At 47.0% G+C, this 24,349-nt stretch overlaps 2 protein-coding genes across 2 annotated transcripts; one reads left to right on the top strand and one right to left on the bottom strand.

Annotated features, from left to right (window-relative positions):
• Window positions 1-226: 226 nt before the first annotated feature.
• LOC122387445 (zinc metalloproteinase nas-4-like) lies at window positions 227-1,745 on the bottom strand. Its single transcript, XM_043377639.1, has one exon. The coding sequence runs from the start codon at window positions 1,743-1,745 to the stop codon at window positions 408-410; it is 1,338 nt and encodes a 445-aa protein (XP_043233574.1). The 3' UTR covers window positions 227-407.
• Window positions 1,746-4,814: 3,069 nt separating this feature from the next.
• On the top strand, window positions 4,815-20,404 carry LOC122387431 (neuropeptide F-like). Its single transcript, XM_043377615.1, has 3 exons — window positions 4,815-4,924; window positions 16,014-16,198; window positions 19,008-20,404. Exons 1-3 carry the CDS (start codon window positions 4,922-4,924, stop codon window positions 19,087-19,089), a joined length of 270 nt encoding a protein of 89 aa, XP_043233550.1. The 5' UTR covers window positions 4,815-4,921; the 3' UTR covers window positions 19,090-20,404.
• The last annotated feature ends 3,945 nt before the right edge of the window (window positions 20,405-24,349 follow it).

A 24,349-nucleotide genomic window follows, 5' to 3' on the forward strand; every position in this document is an offset into this window, starting at 1 on the left:
TGTGTCATGTTTATAGGAAGTTGTTCTAGTTGCATAAGTACTATGCTGTATTTTGTGTGTATTTTTAATCGCAGTCAAGAACACCGTCTGTATAAAAGTAGAAATAAACATTATGTACGAGTCACAGTAGCTGGGAATTGGGATACATTTGCACTAAGCCTGTCTCTGCGATATACGAAACCGTACCAAATATCCAATTATGCATGGAAAGTTTGGAAAAATTTGCGAAGTCCAAGTTACCACATAGTCATGACGTACCGTGAAGCATCGCGTTCAACAAGGTCACACATCAATACCCTGAGATAAGTGGTAGGTGACAGGGCTACCGCCCTCTGGAACATCTAAAGGAACTACTGCAATGCCTCTGAGGGCATCTGAGGAACAGTTGCGCCGATCCCATGGGCGTATCAGCAGGCGCCACAGGCCTTCTTGCAGTCCTGCAGCATGAAGTCGGGATTGTTGGTGCACTCGCCGATCTCGGCCCAGTCGGCGCAGTACTTGTTCTTGTCAGCGCAGTGGGCGAAGTCGCTACCCAGGCAGAGACCACACGAGTCGCGGCAGTAGATGCTCATGTAGCTCCAGTTGTTGGCGCACTCGCCGGACTTGGCCCACGAGAGACAGTAGGTGTTGTGGTCGGCGCAGGCTTTGCACGTGCCGCACGACTTGGCGCAGTGGACGTTCATCCAGGTGGGGTTTTTGGTGCACTCGCCGCGGGCGCTCCACTCGGAGCAGTACTCGTTGTTGTCCTGGCATGCAGAGGGCTCCGGCGCTTTGGTGGGGCCCACCGCGCCGCCGCCAGTGCCCTGGCACTTGTACAGCTTGTTGAGCTTCTTGATGTCGATCTCGGAGAAGCCGTTGCGCTGTCCCATCTGGTCGGTGGGCTTGATGGGAGTGATGGTGCGCAGCTTGCGGTTAGCGGCGAACGCGTACGGCCCGTAGTGCATGATTGAGGTCACGTCATACGGCTCGTCCAGGCTCTGGATCTTGGTCCACTCGTACTTGTGGAAGTTGTAGTCCATGCCGGAGATGATGTTGCCCCAGTTGATGATGACGTGGTCACCGCGGTCTGGACGGCTCTGCTCGTGCCAGAAGCCGGCTGCGTGCATGAACTCGTGCATCACGACTCCGGGGTAGACGCAGCCGTCGGCGAGCGAGAGCTCCTGGACGCCTCCTACCACACCGACGGCGCTGCTGCAGCCGGAGCCCTTCCGCACGTGGATGTAGTCCTTCTGCGTGGTGCGCGGCACGATCCGGATGCACGTGTTCTTCTCAAACGCCGCCACCGCCTTGGCGATGATGGCCCGCTCGCGCTGCGTGTAGCTTGAAGAGATCAGGTACGGGATCTCCGAGTCCGGCCAGAGGCTGCCCTCCTCGCGGATGGCGTTGCGGACGAACATGTCGTCGCCGTCAAAGGCGACGTCTCCATCTAGCAGCACCTTGGTCGACTCCATGTGCGAGATGTCGCCCTCGAACAGGCCGGCCAGCTCGATGGGGTCCTCGGCTCCCGGCCCGGACTGAGGCACGTCATCGGGGATGTCAGCCGCCGCAGCAAAATCCTCCGGCGAGAGAGGCAGGCCGAACACGTCGTCACTCATCGGAACGGCTCTCTTCTCCGCCGATCGGCGCCAGCTGAGCGGCACCGGCTCCCCCAGAGGCTCCAGCATTCTCTTTAGCATCGGCGGCACGATGAGGGCCGAGCTGGAGGCCAGCCAGGCGCACAGCAGCAGGGCTGTCAGGCGAGGCATGGTGTGAGGGGCACGAGAGGGGCGGGGCAACGCGTCGGTGGAGGGAGGGGAGGGCTCAGAGGGGAGCCGTGTCGAGCCGCGTCGACTGATGCCCCCAGCGTCGAACGGACGCCATTTATACTCACTTGAAGCCACCATGAGGGTCGGCATGTGGGTGGAAAAAGTGCCGAATGTGGAAATTATGCATCGGAAAGCGGTCGCGGCGGGCGATGAACTAATAGTGGATCGATGCCCGACAGACTAGCGCCTGCATTCGGATGATGACGGAGGATGACGCCATTGCCCTAACGGGATCATGTCACTAGCATTTCATTGATTATGCTGTGATTCAGCCCTCGCTCCACTCGAGTTTGGTCGGCCCAGTTAGAGATTTAAACACCGCTGTATAGTTATGTCAAATGTGTAAATTAAACTGCCTACATCCGCTGTGTGCTGATATATAAGTAAGTAGATAGACGCAATTATAAATGTTGTTGTTCAGCTGGGACATAGTTAATGTATGAAATGTTGTTTTGACACCAGCTTTATTATTATTTTAGTGTTTTGTGTAACTTGGCTGAAGAAGGGGGCCGAAGTGCTCTTGAAAGCTTCCATTAACCCGCGCACCGACGGGGGTCTGCGCCAACTTAGTACCGACGGGGGGGGGCGGATGACCGCCCCCCCCCTGAGATCTCGAGAACGAAGCAAGATAGCGACAAGCGGTAAACGGCATCGGATACGCACGGTCAAGATCTACAATTTTTACTAAGGTCATTTTCAGGTCAGGTCAAAGATGACGTCACAGGGGTCGAAAAAGTCAAAATAGCGGCGCTAAATATGGAGAGAGTTTTTCTCGAATAACTTTCGAATTAGTCAAGATAGGAACAAACTAAGGGCATCATCGTGATCCTCTCGTCAATCCGCATCGAATGATATATATGTTGACCTCGAAAGGTCAAGGTCAAAGGTTGACCTCAGGTCACGTGACCTCGAGGTCATCATGTATATCGTCTTGACGAGCTGAACACAATGAGACCATCCACGCGTCTGTATCTTGTTCCTGTACGGAGTTATTGGCCAAAAACCTTTGGTGACCTTTGATGACGTTACATGACCTCACAGCTGCCCAACAGCAAAACAGACCTCAAGGTAGTGAAGGTTGATCGTATATGAAGTCATGTATGGTATATGGGGCCATTCCGACCCGTTTTAGTGGTAAAAACAGGGAGTTGATTTTTCCCCCATTGACTTATAATGGGGAGGTCGCGAAATTGACCTGACCTTAGGTCACCGATATCAAAATTCCGAGATATACAAATTGTAGCTACTAATGACCTAATAACATCCTGCGACTTTCAAAGGCCTCCGACATCTACTGTAGCTCTGGCACGGTGACAAAGTTGCAAAAAAGTGACGAGGTTGGGTCATTCAAAGTGACCTGGTGACCTGACCTTGAAAGGTAGGAGGTTCAAACTTGCACACCATGTGTAAAATTGATAAGGGAATAGTCATACCAAATTTCGCGGCGCTACGCGCCGCGGTTTTTCCGCTATTCGCGAAAAACCTCAGGGGGGGGGGGGCGGATATCCGCCCCCCCCCGTCGGTGCGCGGGTTAAAATAATAAAGGTGGTGTCAAAACAACATTTTATACATAATAAGTACATAGATTCCTATACACCTGTGTACTTCACAGTTGGCACTGATACCTACCTGGATACATTCAAGACAAACAAACAGTGCAAAAATAACCCTAAGCTTTTAGCAACCGCCAGCAATAAAAGTGGTTTTCTATATAAATCTACAGCATATTAGGCTCGCCATTACTTTACTCGGGTAATGACGTCAAACCATGCAGTTCTTATGATGCCAACAAGCCAATTAACTAATATGTATCCACTTTTAGTCACTAGCTATTGGGATATACGTAAGTACCAAACAGCTATGTACGCCTGGTAAAAGTAAAGAAAGATAAAAGGTGACAATGAAGATATAAGGAACTGGAAGTCAGGATAGCAAAGTGCACCAAAAGGGAAAGCTGCGGGACCTTCTCATAACATATGAAATGGGTAGACGCATTCCTTTTATATCACGCAATCACAATTCAAATGTCTATTCTGCAATATTGAATAGCTGTTTCGCGCTATTAAAATTTAACACGGACAAATATTTCTCGCATCAGAAGAGTGAGACATTTTGTTTTTCTCACAGACAATAACAATATTTGCATTGTTATTGTATTGTCATTGTCTGTGACATAGATAACATGATTTATGTTATGCCTGTGAAAAAAACAACATTCCACGCACCTCGTTGATGAGACGAAACATTTCAAATTATGTACAGATGATATGTAAATACTCGTATATCAAATCATCAATTTGGTGTCTACATGTATGTCGTGCTAGTTAGGCGCAAATGCACCGTTTTGTAGACGTATTTTGCTAAATGGAGGAAAATCAGCTCGAACTGTTGCGGCCTGCAGTGCTCGTAGCGAATTGTTCATTGATTCGAATGTCATACCCAGTACCTAAATCAATATTTCGATTGCGACAGCGTGTTGGTAAATCTTTGGCGAAATTTTGCACCGAGCCTCAAATCAAGTCCTATCCCGAGTCCTTTACCGAGTAGTCTACCGAGTTCTCTATCGAGTCCTGTGCTGTAACCTGAACCGTTTGCCAAGTCTTGTGCGAGTCACAACTCCGTGTGTTATGTATGGGTCTGTTCCAGTCGCACTTCCTAAGACCTCTAAACTCCTCCAAGAGCAAGATAGAGGAGGTTAGAGCAGGGCCCTCCTTGGCTTGTAAGGGCTAGAGCTGCCACTGGAACAGGGAAGCAATCTTGGAGGAGTTTAGAGGTGTTAGGAAGTGCGACTGGAACAGACCCTATGAGTCCTCTGCTCGACCCTCGGCCAAGTTTGGTTCAGAGTTATTAGCCAGAGTCCGTTCTGGAGTTCGCTCTGGAGTCCAGTCCGGAGCAGCCCGCCCAGCCCGGCGCGCGCGGCGCGGTGAAGCGCGCAGGCCGTGGGCGGGGGCGGGGGCGGGGGCGGCGCGCCGCGTGCCACCATGAGGGCGGCGAGCGGCGGCCGACAGAACACCGGTACGTCTTGGCCCGGCCACAGGCGCAGAGGGTCGTCTCGAGCAGCGCCGTCTCGATCGGAGGACCCACGGCACCGGCACCGCTCAATCGCCCACACAGCCATGGTGAGTGGAAGGCGGACAGACTGGAGATGGGACCGGCACCGGCGGTGCATCGGGGCGGCTTTTTATTAATGGCATTGGTGGCAGCGTGCTGAATGACTTATGACGGTAAATGCAAGCGTGCTGAGTTGCTCGCGAAGATTTGTTAGATATTTGGACGTTCAATATTGAATCAAGAACGAAGTTGGCAGCCCTAATTGTGTTATTAGTTGCATTGATCGACGTTCAATTATTAGTTTTATTGTAACAATATGCTGGCTATCAAAATGTGTTTGAGATCAGTATCGTAGCTCAGAAACTTTCATAAGCTTTCAAATTTATCATACTGCTTGCTTGTGTAAGATCACTTGCTTGTGATTGCTTGCTTGCTGTAAGATTGCTTGTGTTGGGCTCTAATCAATTGTTTTCTTTCTCTCGGATTGAAAACTTGTATTCTCATTTATGATTGTCTGAGATAATGCATGGAATTCTTCCTATATATCTTTCCTTGTAACTGGCCGTTGGATGCGTTATTTTCGGTCCATTAGCGGCTCCGCCATCAACTTGTTTGTCTTCCAAACCATTCGCTCCGAAATATTTGGAATGAGCAGTGAAATAAGATTTGCTGGCAATTGAGGGGGAGGCTCAAGGTTGGTGTTTTGGCTGCATCATCAACAATTTAAGTCATGCTTGAAAACGCCAGCACTTATTCCGTGCATGGAAGCAAAGGCCAGCGTAACAACTAAGTAAAAACTGTGCTGATAGTTGTTGTTTTTAAGTTTATACAAAAAGGCGTTGAAAAGGAAAATTGGGAAAACACTTTTCGTCACTGTCGTCTAATTGCAATGACAAAACAGACCTTAGCCAGCTATTTAGTCATTTGATACGTCACTGCTTTTGCATTTAGAACAAACCATTCAATAAGTTGATCGGTAAGCACGCAAAGTAGGTAATCTATTTTCTGGGGATCGATGAAATATCCATCAGCCTATTTGGTGCAGCGATGTAACTATCACCTCAGCCAGAGCCTCTTTGACATTTGCCTCCTTGCAGTTCCAGTCCTCTGACAGGGTATCTGCAGCGATCTCTGACCGGTATCCAGTGACCAGTGACTTTCGCACAAAGCGGCGCTTAGTTCGGCGCATCGTCGGAAGTCATTTTCTCACGACGTCGCCCGTGTTTCACATCTCTGTGTGAAACGGCTCACCCGAATGTGTTTACGTAACCGCAGTGACGTCAGTAGCGAGCGTGATTTTTACGTGATTTTCAGCCGATATCAAAGATAGCGTTCTTTTTCGAGCAGGTGTAGACGGAGATCAGCCGCCCGGATGGATTCACCCTCGTGCTCACGTTAGCCAGGTACTTACGGACGTTACGTCACTGCAATCCGAGATCTCACACCTGATCGGCCGACAAAACTGGAGCACTCGTCACCGCCAGAGATCGCTCGACGGATGGTCTGACATCACTCATATCATTGCGATCACAAGCTCTTACACGCTTCGCCTCAGGTCGTGCAAAGCTTGTTGCACTGGCTGTGTCGCTTCCTACATCAGAGTGGCTCGTAAAAAGGCTAGTGACGTAACGAGGGGTTTTTTAATATTACCGTTTCATAATTTGGTGGTAATCCTGCGGTGGTGTGTTTCTAGGCGAGGTACCGGGTGGAGACGAGACTGAGATGAGATGATACTGAGGGTCAGTAAGCTGCGATAACATAACTAAACGATGTTATCATTCTTTTCACGATGTATAAACTCTTAAAGAGCGTGATCCGTAGGACAGTCAAAAAGCAGGAAGCATTTCACAACAAAAGCTGAGTCACGAAATATACATAAGGTCGCCATCATGCCAACAAATCTGATACAAACACAGACGCAATCGCATTCCCAAGGTGAACGGAGTCAATCTAAATAGCAGCTGTCATTATCATAGATTGCCTGGGCGTGCAATTTATGGCACATTCATCTTATGTGGCATCACCTCCTCTTATTCATCTGCTGGAGCACGGTATGTCTTTCCGGGAGGATGGCATCCGGGGAACCTCGCTGTTATGCAGCACCAAAGAGCAAAGAAATAAGCTCGCTGAAAGTTAACACCATTTGCCTGAAAGCTCTTTGTCATATACGCTGATGGGAAAGGCTGGCAATAGTATCACCCCTGATACCTACGACTTGACTTCTCTGATCTCTGTTATATGCCGTATAAGGTTGCATATACGTACACATATAGGTACTCTGTCGGTAAGTGCCTCGCTATGATTGCTGTCTGTACTGCGTAACACCTTATTTTTGTTTTTATGTACTGAGAGCGAACAAACACAAGCTTTTTGCATGCATACACAATACACATGTAAAACGTTCTTCCTAATCAGCTTGTGAAAACATACATAAAATATACACTTTAATATGCATATTGCATAGACGATTTTAGTCCCACTGTACATACATGGTCGGTATTTTTTCGTGCAAAATCCAGTCATGCAATAGTTTACACCTAAGGTTATGTTACAGTGACCGAAATAAAAATAAAGCTATGCCACAATATCGATCGAGTTCATTTGCATCCCAGTGACGGCCATGTCAGCGCGGTGTGATAAAACAACCGATTCCGCGAGGCTATTTCCGGGCCAATCGTGAGTTGAATGGCTCAGTCATGCAATGCTCATATGGGAAGAGTGCCGTTCATTCGTCCCACAGACCGACTTTGACCGACTTTCAAATGGAATGTGAATTGAAAGATAAGCTGGCAGGTATAGATCCACACAAATGTCGTCTTTCAATGCTCATAATTTCGCGTATTTTTCTCAGCATAATCGAACGCTCATGTTATTCATGATGTTAGCCTTGCTGAAAACACTGACCGCTGATATCCGACTTTTGCTTGTGATCTTTGAACCTAATGGTGTTTTAACCCGCGCGGGGCTGGGGGGGGGTAAATTTTACCCCCCCTCGCGAATTTTTGCGATATCTCAAAAACGGCGGCGCGCAGCGCCGCCAAACTTTCAGTACCTTTTCTTACATCAATTTGACACCTTCCCTGAAAATTTGAGCGAAATCCGTCGGAAAATTTTTGAGAAATTGACGTTTTAGTGACGTCATGTTCGCCATTTTCGCCTCAAAAACGGCAAAAGTTCAAACGCCGCTAACATCTTCATTTTTAAAGGAATCAAGACGTAACAAAAAAGGTTATACGTAATTTTACTTTGTCTATCAAATGGCTATCTCGGTTTTTTGAAAATTTTGGATTTTGGCCTAAATTTTTTCAAAAAACTGATTTTTTTGGGAAAATTATTATAAAATCCAAAATTTTGAGTCTATCGAAAAAACCGGAATATATGTCAGAGAAGTGGTCTATGTGCACCTACATACCAAATTTTAGAAGAATCGGTTCAAAAATGTGGGAGTTATTCAAAATTTTATGACGTCACGACACACAAATTTTTTGAAAAATGACTTTTTTGGAAGTTCTAGACCTCGTACGGAAACAAAAATAGCACCATTCGATTCGCCGTGAAAAACTGCATCAGATAGACACCTTTTTAGGCCTTAACAACCAACTTCAAAATTTGACCTCACTTGACCTGACCTTGACCTGACCTCGACCTGAAATTCATCCAGAGGTGGTCCATATCACTTATTGAGTGTGCCTATTGAATTCTATGAGTAAAATGACCCATAAAACATGTGTCGCACATGCCCTTTTCTATATTTTGCTTTTTGGTGACCTGACCTGACCTGACCTGACCTTGACCTTGAACTCTGAATGATATTGTATGCAACTAATATTGTCTTGGTAGCCTAAGAACACGTTTTGGGCGATCAGTCTCAGTCCATGACTCCATTCTTCGGCAACTACGGTGCAAGGCCGATACTGTAGAAACTTGCAATTTGTACCCTTGACCTGACCTTGACCTTGACCTCAAACTTTAAATTAAGTAAATGTTTTTAGTAGTTCGTGATGAGAGCTTTCGATTGGCGTTTGAATTTTCCAAATCTGACCATTAGTTCGGGAGATAACAGGGGGGGTAAAATTTACCCCCCCCCCCCCAGCCCCGCGCGTTCGGCTGGAGACCCCAGCCCCGCGCGGGTTAAAGAGCTCCTATAAAATGCATGTGTAGCCTTTCATCTAATTATTATATACATTGGTCTACGGCTTTTCAAAGTGCGACCGTGCATGAGCTTATGTATATCCCAATGAAAACGCTCTAACTTGGTGAAGTTTGGCTGTGCTCTTTAGCCAAGGAGCATACAACGCCAACACTAGAGCTAGTGATCCTCTTAGTACTCCCTTGCCCCTCACTAATCAAATTTGAACGTGCCGACTTTAAACACTTGAACGTGCTACAAGTGTTAGTGGTTGTTGTCACCATCAGTTAATTCCATACGCTGTCACTGGTCTGTATAGCTGAATGTTTTGAAACTCGTAAAAACTGGGAGTTAAAATCTAACAGATCTGGGGAGAGCAAGGCCTGACAGCATTCTCTACTGATTGCTTACTGGCTTTGAAGGCCCAGATCGCAATTTCGTAGTGTCGACAATTTTTATCTGACAATTTTGCAATCCATTTCGAAGTCATTTTACTTCGTTCCTCTCACGCCATTTGTAGTTTGAGTGAAAACAATATGGGAGAACAATATAAGTGTCTTAATCATTAAACATGCTAATGTTGGGATATTGTGACCGTGGACCGGCCGTGTAGGTGTACGTTACATTTTGTGTCAAATTTATATTCCGATGAAAGCTTAACATCAATGCAGAAGCATAAAATTATATCGATGCTCGTAATATATTCAACTGGCAGTATTTACTTCTAATCACCAGGTTTTCGCTAAATGCAAGCGTGTCATATCAAGGCCACAAAAAGAGACATTTGTTTTCCTCGACCTGTTTGGAAACCTTCTAGTTTTGCCGCTGATCAGACAGACTACACGGCATGTTGACCACAAACTGTGACATGTCACCGCGGTCGTACCAATGTGTTCGACACTATCACATCCAGTTATACACTTGTGGTGCAGAAAAACACAGACTTTCGTCCTTCCTGTCCATCAGAAGGCAAGTTGAGGCTAGGCATGACACGCTGTCAATCTGTGCTCAAAATAAAACGTTTCCGCCGGGTTCGTCCTCTAGAAGTTCAGCAGAGGCGATGTTATATCATCGAACAGTAGTCAGGCCGCCCTTGGAACAGATTGTTTTGATCGTTGGGATGTCACAAGGCATTGGAACATCTACGGATGTCACAATGCAGCTTTATAACGTATAGCGAGAATAATTGTCAACGAACTGGTATAGTCCTTATGTATGCTATTCTCCGTCGTCGCGTAATCCAACCAAAAATTCTAGCTTTCATTTATTATTAAGCTGCTTCGACAAGAGTACAGTAATGAACAATCCAGTGACGGCTTCTAAATATGATCCGTACAAATGGCGAGGTACGATACTGGGGATATCGGGTAAGGAGATAGCGAACGGTGGCGCGGAAGTGCGCTCGCTTCTGCCCCGCGGGCTCTGGGGAATGCCCAATTATGTGCTGAAGGGTGGCTGCACGGAGGTGTAATACCACCGGAATGGCGCTGTCCCTATCAGGTATCCTCCCATCCCAGATTGACGGCTCTCCTGCGTGGTCAGAAAAGTCTACGAATGTGCGGCTGAAATAAATCTAGGATTGCACAAGGGATAAGCGTGTGTTAGTGAATAAGTCTCGACCTTCTTTTTGTGCTAACTCGCCAGAAAACTAACGACTAAAATATCGCTAGAAAATAAGATAAGGGTTAAGTTTAAAGCACTCCAACATTTGCCCTGTCGTTAAATTTACCTGGATAGAGTCTTAAATAAATCATAACACCACCGCTTTGCCCGCCTAAAGCTGAGACTTGTATCCGAACTCGCTATACATACAGTGGACGGCAGTGTTATTTGCACGGCGTCCGGGGCATATTTACGGGTTCTGGCGCAACTGACTGTCATGTTGCAGTCGCTTCAGGCTGTCGATGGTGATGCACATTATGTTGATTTGTGCTGAACGTTTGCCACCCTGCTAATTGCCACTTACGGCCTGTTAATGAGCAAAAACAACTGACATAGGCCCTGTCTGCCGGAGTTTCTCGCCAAATGAGCGCCTGGTGCACACTGTACTAACATGACAATGAGAGTCCGGTGCACACTGCACTAGCATCGCATGCAGGGTTTGCACGTTGCACTAACACGACAAGGCAGGGTCCGATGCACACCGCACTAACACGACAAGTGCAGAGACCGATGCACACTGCACTAACATGGCAAGCAGAGACCGAAACACAATGCACAAACACGAACTGCAAGCAGAGACCGAGCACACAGTACAAATATGACAAGAAGGGCCGTTTTGGCGTACTAGTCGCAGAGCCCTGTTGGTGGCTGGTTTCCTAGACGTGTAACATTTCTTCTCAGCCACTGCGCTGCCTTCGCTCTGACAATGGTAAGGCCCAGACATTTTCCCTTGAAACTGGCTCAGGCGAGATGAAAGCGGCGTTGTCAATATTGTAACCTTGCAGTGCCGTCACGGGTCGCCTATTGATGGACGAATGTCCCGGATAATACAGCAATACCCCGCTCGGCTTTTGTTTGCCTGTGGTCTACATAATACACAGCGTGTCTTCAAAGATACGAGCCGGAGTCAGCCAGATAAAAGTAACGTGAAATGTAGGCACATAGACCTTGTTTTTTTCCTAAACGCTCTTGTCATAACCTTTGCATTCACTGCCTTTTGGCTTGCAAGTTTCGTAAGAGATTGTTTGCAAGTTGTTACATTGGAAATATACTATGAAAGGTATTTGTGAAAAAGGTAAGTTCTCGTACAAATTAGAGGTTGATTGATCTGTAATGATCTCTGGAGTCCAAAGCCTCGAGCAGACTTCAGCTGGAGCAGATACCTGAAAACTCAATGCGAGAAGATTAAGTTTTTTTAGCGCTGCTCTAGCTCTCAAAGTTTATGGTTTTAATCTGAAAGCAATAGTTCAACGGCTGACACTTTTATTGGCGTAACGTCACCGCACCAAGACTGACCCGAGTAGTGCTGCGGTGAGATGAAATGCGATTGCATCTAATAGATCAGCTCATGTCGGTCCTTCCTGCGCCGCCTCAGTCTAGTGAGAAGTGAAGTGCTCATACGTCAAACCTACTCCTAGAGAGGCATGAGAAGACAATTCCCCAAGCAAGACACAGATAAAGAACTAACAGAGACAGATTCTTCGGTCGCTGAAAACCAGGAAAAGGACCTCCACAGAACAAGAAAGATTGCAATCCTTTAATCGCCCCATACTAAACTTTCTGTAGTGTGACGCTTCAAAAGTTTGCCGAGAGCTGCAGTTCGATGGTTTTCATGGAAGATATATCGTCAAGAATAAGGTTATGACCGAACTTTTATTAGCTGTGGTGTCAATTTGACCGCAGCTCTGGATGCCTGCTTGGAAATCGTTTAAATTCATTGTTCTAAGATGACGAAATGTTTCAAAATACATTGGAAACCACATTAAGCTCTTCGAGATCGTCATCGTTTCATCGAGTACTCACTACCTCACCAAACACGGATCAATTTTCACGTCCTGTCAAAGTGCTCGCCAATCCTGTACGGCTTTCAACAAGCTCCTGCGGTCTGGCCGAGCCCCTGTGCGGAATTTTGACGGGCCCAGCATGCTCGGTAGGGTGTGGAAGACATCCGCATTCCCAGCTCAGATGGAGTCCGGCGGCCGTCCGTAGGTAGCGGGCCGCACGATGGATAGGTGACACGTGCCCGGTCACCTGCAACAAAGCGTGCCAGCGCGCCGGCAGCCACCCCCAGCCGGATTTGCAGGCGCAGAGGCCACAGATCGTCATAGGCGTCAGAGGAACAGGGTCTGACGTCGACAGTTGTGGCCCAATCGCGAAACTGAGAGGCAGAGCCGTGAGGCCAAATTGACGCACGAATGGTGTGATGAAGTCCATGAGTCAGGCATTTACACATTACGGCCTTCACGAAAGCCTCATCATGATCAGTGCTATGAAAGATGACTGCGGTCAGTGAGTCCACAGGATTCAAAATAATATCAGATAGCTGCTGGTTTCCCTGATGAGCGTTTGTCCCCATGAGCGATCAGCCAAACACCATAGCGATAGCTACTGAGCTGTCGTCAACGTTCGGGTGAGGTGAGATGGATTGTTGACCAAGCTTATGCCCGTATTTCGTCTTTTCATCAAGCGGTAGTCGCGGTTTGAACTCGACGTCTTTCAGATTCGCGTCTTAGTGAAAATATGGCCTGTGAGGCGTCTTGCAGTTCAACACCTGACAGTCCATTTTCACGTAGTATGGGCATATATAAAGGTCGGGGTGCCAAAGTGACAGGCTTCATCGTGTTCGCTGTGGTGCGGAGACATCCGTGATAGATGGTTGGGGACGGTCGATCTTCCAAGAAAAAGATTCAAAACCTCAAACATGGATTTGCTTTCTCGCTCTGTCTTAATGCCCCGAACTACTCGGTTTCTATTAAGACTACTACATTTATTTTTTCGTTCAAATGCGTATATGTACATCTTGTTCTAGATATTTTGGTTCGGCTCATTGCTAGGAGTTTTATACATATAAACGGATAGTGATAGGTTACAATCACCTTATTGCTAGCTACTCAAACTTGTAGAAAGTAGAAACCTTAGGATGATCCGGAGTTTTGATCAGGGAAATAACTTCGTTGTAAATTGACATCAACGATCTACTTTCCATGAAATTGGCGTTTTTCTGTGTTTGAAACTCCGTACCGAGTTCATCAAGGACGATGAGAATGACGTCAATCTTAATAACTAGTCGCCTGTCACGAACTAACAGGATTTGGCTTCTCCATCCTTGACACCTGTCTGTTACTGGTTATTGCACTATGTCGGTTTCTTTTCAAAAGCACGGACTTGTCCAGTTGCCACGAGCATTACTATGACAAGTTGAGAGACATGCCATCGACAATATAGAAATATGTGATCGTAATCATAATCAATACCAAATGGAGCTGTTCGTTGAACCCTTGACTCTTGAGCACTGCTAGAGGGCCGCTCGCACAACGCCGATTAATTTTACCGCTCAATAATCAATGTCCTCAGCGCTGAAACCACCCACAACATCCACCACAATATTTTCGTAAGGTTTGTAAAAGAAATACAGGGAACTGTGGGCCAAAGTTGACGAATCATTTCTTCATTGAACTCGATGCCGTTAACATATATATGTTTTCACTTTTCTCGAAGAGCGTACTGCTGCGACTTTATTCTCTCTGTTTTTGTGTGTGCTGGACCTCATACATGATATTTTTCTCAGCGTAGGTATGTTACTGGTGAAATAATCACTGTCATTTGTATCTGTTCAGTCTTCATCCCTTTTCAATAGCCATAGTCATCTAATGCCTTACTACTATTCGATTTATTCATTTCATATTTCGTGTGGAAATTATTTTCCGATGGCGCAAGTTTGTGAGTTTGGTAACTACGTGCATAATCAGCTTGGCGCAAATTAATCTCATGAAGCCAATTTCCTGATCGGATTAGCGGCATGGGCTTGGGGCTCGTGTTGCCAATGACATCGCCCACGAGCTACAAGCCTCAGTGACAGACAGTCCCACTGGCGCGAATAACTCCCTCAGCGGCAAATTCCCGCCCCACTGGCATAGTTAGTCCAGCAGGCAGCATCCATCAGCGCAGCCCCTCCTGTTGCTTCAACACTCCTCCCTCCCACACCCACACACATGCACATTGCACACGCACACATTAGGACACAACACAGCATCCATCGGAGTAGCCCATCTTCATCGTAACAGCGCTTTCCCTATGAGCCCTGTCAAGCGTAATGAATCATATTGAAAAATGGAAGATCATCTACGTCGATATCCTTTTGCGTGGCGTCTACCTCACGATCATTCGGTGGGACAGCGTCCACCACACGACCCTCGATAGTAATCCGTCGGCTGGCGACCTCGGAGAAAATGTGCGGTCTTTCCCTCCCCAGTAAAACTCCACGCATGACGCAGTTGGCAGCTTTCACTCCACCTACGTTTGTTGCGGTGGATAAATAAGGAGAACATTGACGTCAGAGAATCAACCTCTTTTATTTAAACCCTGCTGTTCTCTTTGCTTGGCTAGTTGTGAGAGAAACGAGTGAGGAGAAGAAACATTGGAGGAATCCTCAGATTTGCTGACAACGATTTTTGGTGAGCAGACTGCTCATTGACCACCATTATCCAAACAAATTATCTTTAGGCATAGGCGCGGGAGCCGGGGGGGCAGTGGGGGCAGCTTGCCCCCCCAACTCCGGGGCCGTGGGGGCGGTGCCCCCACAGCTTTGAGACGGAATACCACACTTTTTTTGCAAATGTTTTCTTTTTTTGTTGAAAAAGCCGAGGGGTGAAAAATAAGTGGCCTAAAACCGGTGAGAAAACTAGATTTGGGGGTACCCTAGGTTGATCTCTACTATGGTGTGCCCCCCCAGTCGGAAAGTAGTTCCCGCGCCCCTGTCTTTAGGTGTTGTATTGAAATAGTTGACGTCAGCTAGGCGTTCCCTATGGATTACCGCATACCGTTATTTCCGTGCTACCAATTTCTTTCCCCTTTGTCTTCGTTCTAATGGAGAGGAGCAGAGTTCCTCTGAACGCCCTGGCCTGTGCCGTGGCCCAACTATGCGTCTCTTTGAATATGTACTGGCACTGGCCTCGGCCGATGGCCATGGCCCTAGTCAGCTCTGTGTTGACTGTGTTGTGTCCCTCTCAGCGCACTGTCGTCTGTCCTTACTGTGCCCAATGCCTATGGTCCAATTCCATGCGTCCATCTATTCTGAACGCACTGGTCCATGCTGCGCCGCCGCGCTGCCGTGCATTGCGGAACAGTATCCAACGATTCGTTACCGCCTCTGAGGAGCGGCCGGCCATTAGCGTAGTGCTGACGGGAAGAAATGACACCATATAAAACTTGATCGTCTATATTGTTGGCATAATTGGAGAAGGTGATGGTGGTGGTGCTCTTCGGTTGGTAGTGCTGGTGCTCCCCAGTTGGTGCTGCTGGTGCTCCACAGTTCACGGTGCCATGGCATTTCTCAGTGCTCACAGTTCTCCTCCCTCGCTCCGCAGAGGGACAGCATGCGACTGGCACTGGCACTACTGCTCACGGCTCTGCTGGTGCTGCCCAGACATCACGTGACCGCCTCGGAGCCACGTGACCTGAGGTCAGCCGGCAGCGGCGAGATGCTATCCGGCGACATCGACAACTACCTCAGCGAGCTCAAGGATTTCTACACGAAAGTCGGCAGGCCCAGGTATGTGTCTGGCTAGAATAACTTCATGCATTGTGTTCGTGAAACACATATGAGTTGTTCTCACCACGGTTTCAAACTATGAAACGGCGGCCACTTGGTTTTTTGCGGCCACCACATTTTTGCGTTTTAAATTTAATCAAATAAGCGATGCACTTCTCATCAACGAAACGTTCATGGGTTATTTCTTTCATGTGTCTAGCTTATAAGTTATCTGTCACATGGAAACATTTATGAAAGACGTGCTTAGGTACGGCACATCATTTAAACATTTGATCGGTGCACTTAAATTAAGAATTTACTGTTTTTGCCACACTACGATATCCCCCACGCAAATATTATCGAGCGTCTAAACACGAAAGTGACACCAATTAGCCTGTTTCATAGAAAGTGGCAAATATGGACCCCCAGGCCATAAGCACAATTTATAGCGTAATGGCAAGCAATATTTTGCTTGTTTCAGTCAATTTCTAACGATTAAGTGGCAAACTCAGGATAATTATGAATGTTAATGAAAAGATGCACATTTGTTTGCACCTGCATGATGCATTGGCTTCAATCGAATGTACTCATAATTCTCAAGAAAGCGTTTGCTGTGGCTGTGCACACTTCTGGGTAATGTTGGCCGACATTGAATGATGGTCAGTAAATTTTGTTTCATTTGCTGCCTGAAAGAAGGTCTACCAGCATCTCTGACGTGGCCAGCAGCTCCCAGTCGCTGCTCAGTTCGATTGGGTCACCTGGTCAGCCAACTGATCTGTAGAGGACAGACGCGTAAAGTGCCACGACACGAAGTTAGCTCCCTTTACTGCCGAGAAGTTATTCGGCACCAAACCGATGCGACCGGTGCACGCTAATTTAAACATGGGCAGATGTAAATTTTGCACATGGTCACTGCTTTAGAGTGAATTAGAGCTGTGCTATTGTTTCTTGACAGATAGAATGTCGCTCGAATGGCCGCCATAGGCCCACTCTGACAGGATCGATCCCCACATCGGCTGATCCAATTTGTTTGTCTCTACTGGGACCACATTTCAGTCTTGAAACAAGTTTATTTTTTTCGATTAACACAAAGCTACAAAGCCGTTAGCAACAAAAATGCTGGTTAGTATAAGTTCGGTGTTATTATTTTTTTAAAGCTTCCACTGCTGAACGATACCTCTTTTTTCAAAATGGTGAAAACATAATGGTTTGATAAGCATAGCTTAGTCCTTCTTGATTTTCTTTTATAGATAGAAGTCCCTATAGCTGTTGCCCTTTGCCCTATGACGGAGCTGTCCGTTTCCTCGACTCTCAAGCTGCTATAATTTTTATGAGTCAGGGGCTTGGCAGGGGTGAAATTACCCTGGCAATGTCATAATGCGCACATTACCGTGGTCCAGACACGACAGCCAGGCCTGTCACAAAGGAAGTCGTGCGGAAAATAGATCTGCGTCTGTGTTAAACAGCCTTAAATGCCTTCCATTTTTCAGAGCATATTCATTATTTCTTTTTGTAGTCTGTTCTTACGTGTGCTATGCTAAACAAGCTCGTGACACTGATTCAACACTCGGTGTCTTCAACAACTAAATAATCCATTTAAAATGAGTGGAAGAGGGAGAAACACGAAAAGATGCATAAGATTCGAGATTTATAAAAAAAAAAAATGTCCAGTCACTCTCGGTGTCAATGACAACAAGGGACTGCTCTGCCTGAACTAATATGCATCAACATCAACCCTTTATTGATCTTTCAGTATACCTCATGGACTATAAAGCACAAAATGCGTGGTCCAGAATTCCTCATCTCGTGCCACATGTTCTGTTTATAACTGTCCACGCGTGCAGGGCATCCCTTGTCCTTATCCTTCCAGGCAGCCATCCAGTACGTCATTGTAATTGAAATGCCGCAGAATTCAGCGCCGCGCGGTGGAAGTATGATGACAGCGCCCTGATGGAAAGCCAGGGATTCCATCCAATAACTTAGTCGACATTTGTACGCTTACTGGTAAATCTAGCTGTACTGGTGGGCTCCTCTCGGCATATCATGAACTGCAAGCCACTGCGTGGGCTGTGCACCATCAGCCATCATTGTGCCACATATTTTCACAATGAAATTAACCAGCGTCACATGCTATAGGCCCTGGGCAGATGAAATGAACAGTTTTGATGAAAAGTCTTAGTCTATATCATCAGAAAATATTTCCGGGCGAAATGTCGCCCTTTTGCTCTGCCGCTCACCTTTCCTCCCTCTTTCCCTCCGGATTTGACCTCCGGATACCTCATCTCCGGGCAGTGGGCGGTGACAGCGTTACCCTGAGTGGGTCATCCAGATATAGTTCCGGTTCGCCTGATGTTGATAATTACCTGGGGATGACGCTCAGAATCGGCGGCCGTCCCCGTGGACTGACCCGATAGGTGTCTGATTAGCCCACCGCCTGCGGGCACCGACACTAGCCGTGCCCGTAGTGTATAGTCCCCAGCCCGGCAGCCACACTACAGGTCCGGCGAATCGCCGATTTGGGGAGGCAATTCGCCGGACTCCGCGCCGTGAGCATGGTTTCGTGCTCCACGGTGTCTGTTGGATGTCGTGGTTAGAATCGGCGATCAGTAGCGATCGGACTCGTCGCCGCCCACTGCCGCCCACTGCCATCACCCCTGACCCTCCTCCTCCATCCGCCCCCGCCAAGAGGCCTGCTCGTGCTCTCCTGCCTGTCCTTCACAATTAGCGCCGGGTATTTCGACTAACGCTAACACGCTCACCTCGGCTCCGCCGGAGCGCTTCTCCTTGCTCCGTGTCGGACGGCTAATGAACATCGCCCCCTCTGTTCCAGGTTCGGCAAACGCAGCACCCGCGTCCGGCGGTGGCGCACGGTGGCGTCACTCGGTGACGTCATACACGAGCTGCGCTTCTGAACGCGTGCCGGCATTGCGGGCGACCGCTCCTCGGCCGCGCGAACAGCTGTGAGCTGAGGACGACGCCGGTTCGAATCCCATCGAGTCGCCGCGACTTTAACGACGGACAGCCGCTGAGAGGGCTAAGGAGAGAAGATAAAAAGGAGGACGACTGAAGCGCAAGTCGGAAATGGTTGGGAGATTGGCCGCCAAAACCCAGCTACCCGTGAAAATCGCCACCGAACCGCGGTTTCAGCTACAACGGTCATGATCGGATACTGTATTGTCTGCCGCGTGAGAGAGGGAGAGAGAGAGAGAGAGAGAGAGAGAGAGAGAGAGAGAGAGAGAGAGAGAGAGAGAGAGAGAGAGAGAGAGAGAGAGAGAGAGAGAGAGAGAGAGAGAGAGAGAGACGCTTCATCGTCGATTTTGTCATCTTTGGATGTCGACACCGGTGACGTCTCGGTCGGGCCGACTGCTGAAATGTTCTCGATTTGGTCGGCGGCGCTGTGCGAATCCTCGTTCTCTCTGAGCTGTCGGCCGCCGAAAGGTCGACCATTCAGTGTCGGACTGATATAGTGGCGAGGCTTAATATCTGCACATATGAGCTGATGAGAGTATTCCAATGGCATTGTTCTCTTATTTGCATATGAATATGAGATTGAATGGCCTCATTCAGACCGCATTACTTACTTTGAATGACTCCTAATAGTTACCAGAAACGCACTGTTCTGAATCCAGAGGCTGGAGGAAGCATTAGTGGTATTTAGAAATGGTTATGGTTCACCTGGCTGGTCGTTAAGCGAACTTATCACATATGCTGCTGGATATTACTTAATGACATATTGTTTCTATATGTTGTATTTGCCTGTGTGATATAAGTCGTTATATTTATGCTATCCTGCTTTGTATTATTTGATATTGAAAGGAAAATATGTTTACCATGGTCATATGAGGTGCTTCGTTTGCTCGATGTGATATAGTCCAGTTTAAGACATGATCGCAATTAGGGCGCCCAAAGTTACCATAGTCATAGGAGAACAATGCTGTAGACATTTATTTGTTGTTAATTTTTTCGAAGTTTAGCATGTATAGCACGTTATGTACCTAGTAATGATTGATTGCTTATCTGTGTTTAAATAGCACACGTTATAATGCATTTTGCCATTTTATGAGCCACACGTCATGGCCAAAAGGTGTACGGTTATTGGGGTCAGCAATGCATCAGGTTCCCACCATCCAAACAACTTTTCTGACGATTGAAGATCAGCTTCGTACCAAATACAAATAATGCAAATGTTTCACCGTGACACATGAAACATCTGAGGCTGGCATGAAACATTAAGAGTTTAACCGGCTCTGTTCGGGAGCCCTATGTCGACCAGGATGTCCGTCTTCGCTCGAAAGACGTGCCAACTTCGGCACCAAGTTGCGGCGAGGTTTGATCGCTCGAGGCTGGAGCTTCTTTAGAAAGTATTTCTCGCCCCACTCAACCGTTCAGCTTTACGCTTTGATAGGTGTTGACTGTAAAATATACGTTGATTTTCATTTGATAAACAGTTGTTGCGGAGCTCCAGTCCAGCACGCAGGCACTGGGATAGTTAATCGCGTCTAAGTTGAATTAGCTTGGAACAATTTCCCATGGAATGTCGTGTAACGTTAGCATGCTAACTCTGATGCTTGAAACACAAACATATGCCGGAAACGAACTTCGGAGCATCTGCCTATACAGGGCGTCAGGCAAAATGACGCATCCGGGATGTAGGTATATGCATCTCAGACAGTTTTATGTAGGATGAGAAGTGTACACAGCAACTTCTTACTACAACTTCCACCCACCAAAAAAGATGGATTCATACAGGCGGCATGCAAAAACATTTTCAGAGATTCTGTTCCGCTCCGACTCAAACAAGTTGACAAGAAAAAATCATCAGGAGACCCTATGCAGTCTTTTTTCACGATGAAATCATGCATACGAGTATATGCGAAACTCCTACAGTTTACCAAGATTCAGAGGCTGGCACCACAGCGTAGCCCAACGGGGACAGTTGACCCCAACAGAGGCTGGTGGGCTCCATGCTAGCCGACGGCTCACTGGTCATTTGTATTGACACGTCTGACACTGACACAGGCAGAAATGACTGACACCGATAGAGGCTGATTCTCGGTGCCATCGTCGCGATTGAGTGCAGACTGCAGATTCTTAGAGGAGATATAAAATATCCCAAAACACCATGTCGTGGCAGACGTTACATGTCATGGCTGATGTCTTACCATATTACATTCCATACGTAGCATGACATACCTATCATATGTCATGAACTGACGTGGTCTGACGAAGACGCCACAGTGCAACACATGAACCTTGCACAGTGGAGCCTGGGAGGAGGCCACAACCACTTTAACACCGAATCTGACGTTATCGCTCTGTTTCCCCGTCGACACGAGCTCCGGACCTCAAGTCAACGGTGTGTAGTGGAAGTTAGTGGGCTGTCCATCGATGTTTGGGTCCGTCGATTATGGGCGAGAGAGAGAAAGAGAGAGAGAGAGAGAGAGAGAGAGAGAGAGAGAGAGAGAGAGAGAGAGAGAGAGAGAGAGAGAGGGAGAGGGAGAGAGAGAGAGAGAGAGAGAGAGAGAGAGAGAGAGAGAGAGAGAGAGAGAGAGAGAGAGAGAGAGAGAGAGAGAGATGTGTGCATTGTGTTGCGGTCAGAGGCTGGCTAGTGACGAACGGAGAATATCTCAAGGTAGTCGGGACTCTTCCCAGCTCCTCTTGATGGAACCCTAGCATTGCTGTAAACTGTGTGCATGTGTAAAGAAGAGAATATATTCCATTGTCATCTGAGCTGTTTTGCTCAACGGCTGGAGGTCGGTGTTCGATGTGAGACGGACGATTGTGAGATACGATCGGGTAGACTTGATATCGGGGACTGTCGAATGATGAGGCCGGCTACAGCCCGGGTTCTGAAACGTCAAACGAGACAAAAAAAAAAACGAGACGACTGAGACTGGATATTGTTATCACTGAAACATGACGGGTACATTTGAAGTTACTTTAGGATAAGTGTAGGAACACGAATAGCTAATCGGTGAAACATGAATCAATTAATAACTTTATTAGATAGTCAGGGTCATGAAATGTTTAGGGCTGGTGTAAAATTCATTAACCCTAGAACGCCTAGGGGGGGGGTTGTATCAACCCCCCCCCTGAGGTTTTTTAGAAGTGCACGCTAAACGGCTTGTCGTAGCGGGCTGAAATTTTCAATACGCTATGGGGCAACCTTTGCGCATCTTTTGCCGAAAAAAAATTGATCGGGTCATGTCAGGTCACGGAGTTATGACGTCATAAGAGGTACAGCCTCCGGCCGGATTTTCACAAACTGAGTGCCAACGCCCGAGGTTTCCTGCCGGTGGTACGGACATCGGTTGATGGATCGTGATGAAACTTCCCATGCATGTTGGGGCAAGTATTGGCTATCATATGCTATAAGAAATTTGACCGGGTCAGGTCAGGTCACGGAGCTATGACGTCACAAGAGGAACAGCGTCCGGTACTATTTTTGAAAAGCGCCCGAACCACTATTTTGCTAATTCTTGTCACCTCAATGGGAATATGCAGCAATATTAGCTTCTATAGGGAGCAAATGGACCTCCCAAATCCAAAAATACAATCAGATTTCAAAAATTTAAATTTTGATTTTTCGAATTTCTTCCGCCGACTGTAACCTTGCCGACTTCCGGCGCTCCCAACGCGCCATTTTTAGAGATAGGGAAACGAAATACATACCAAACGATAGAGAATTGATCAAGGAACACGATAGTGAAGGGTTCAAGTCGATATCTCCCACCGTTTTGCCGCAATCGCCGCCGAAAGTTGAAAAAAGTCTATTTTTCCGAAAATTTGACCTTTGACCGGTCAAAAGTAGGTCAAATGTTGACCTAGGACCAAAAAATATACCACCAATCGCGAGATCTCGTTGAGAGCAATCCGTTGGTTTTTTCCGCTAAGCTCTACGACCTTCCGTTTCGAAACGCCAGGGGGGGGGTCGTAACAACCCCCCCCCTGGTCGTTCGTGTTATGAGAAATGGCCTGGTCGTGCGAGGGTTAAATCAAGAGTACCGAAGCAATAGTTGAGATCTGCATCTTTTTAAGCGAATTGTTCGACTGGGGCCATTCAAATTCCGGCCCCCTGTAAGAGCAAGGCTTAGCTCACATAACTTTGCCTTGTGACCAGACTCGTGCATGGACCCGAGAAAATTGATCTGGGCACTGATCTCACGGATCCTGGATCTAGTATCTGAAGGGATCATAGATCAAGCTCTAAGATTTATCGATGGATATATTGTGATAATAGATCCGAGTCTCATTTTTTTTTATTTGAGATCCAGAGAAATCATAATGAATCCCCACTTACTTTTTTCAACACAGAAATCCTAAAGATTTACTAGCTGCAACTCACAGAAGTTCTGCTTGCGAAGTTGTATGTGATCGCACGTCATAGTTAATAGTTTTTTTAGCACATATTGACATAGAAACCCTTGGAAACATGCACAGCTTCAAATGTTTTGCATCGTGGTATCCACTCGGATCATAGATCCATGGGCTTGGTTATCGTCAGATATATAAGATCATAGATCGGGGATATATTTTTCACGTGGGGTCCGGTTGGATCATAAGATCTTGCTAAAAATTTAAATTTGAAAATGAAAATTTAAATTTCAGTTATAAAAATTGCTTTTATAACTGAAGTTTGCTTCGAGGTCCACAGAGATCATTCATCACTCGGACACATGCACATTGCACATGTCTGCTGTTGACTGACCTTTCAGTCGGACACCTTTCAGTCAGACCTTTCAGAACAGATTTCAGTCTATTCGTCACTCAGCTTCCCCCAAAGCAAAGCTAATTACCATCTTCTCAGCTCAGCGTCAAAAGCTGTTTTGTGGAGCCTGAGCTCCAGCACTTGGTGAGATTGGGCCCTGGGCCCAACCTCACCAAGCTAGTTTAACTAATTTCGGGGTAGTATTTTTGTAGTTACGGAGTAGGGTAGTTTGGTATTTTACCCCAAATTGAGTTTACCGCACTTGGTGAGATTGGGCGTGTCCAAAGAGCACATAAAATGGCTTTATGACGTCAGTAGTAGGTTTGTAAATGGACCATCCTTCAGATTTGTGCTCATGCTTAAGCTGAAATATTGTGTTTAATCGTGTCGTTGGTGTTAATCCGTGCCTTTCATGAAGGGTGGTAGTTTGGTTAGTGTAAGCGACCCGGTTAGCCAATATTCAA

Source organism: Amphibalanus amphitrite, unplaced genomic scaffold (genome assembly GCF_019059575.1).
Source record: "Amphibalanus amphitrite isolate SeventyFive unplaced genomic scaffold, NRLGWU_Aamphi_draft 000286F_arrow, whole genome shotgun sequence".
NCBI lineage: Eukaryota > Metazoa > Arthropoda > Thecostraca > Balanomorpha > Balanidae > Amphibalanus > Amphibalanus amphitrite.

Bases quoted from the DNA above. Each gene is read 5' to 3' on its own strand.
- LOC122387431 (XM_043377615.1), top strand. The intron at 16,199-19,007 runs GTATGTGTCTGG...CCTCTGTTCCAG, and splicing joins ACGAAAGTCGGCAGGCCCAG to GTTCGGCAAACGCAGCACCC.
- LOC122387445 (XM_043377639.1), bottom strand. From the start codon at position 1,745: ATGCCTCGCCTGACAGCCCTGCTGCTGTGCGCCTGGCTGGCCTCCAGC.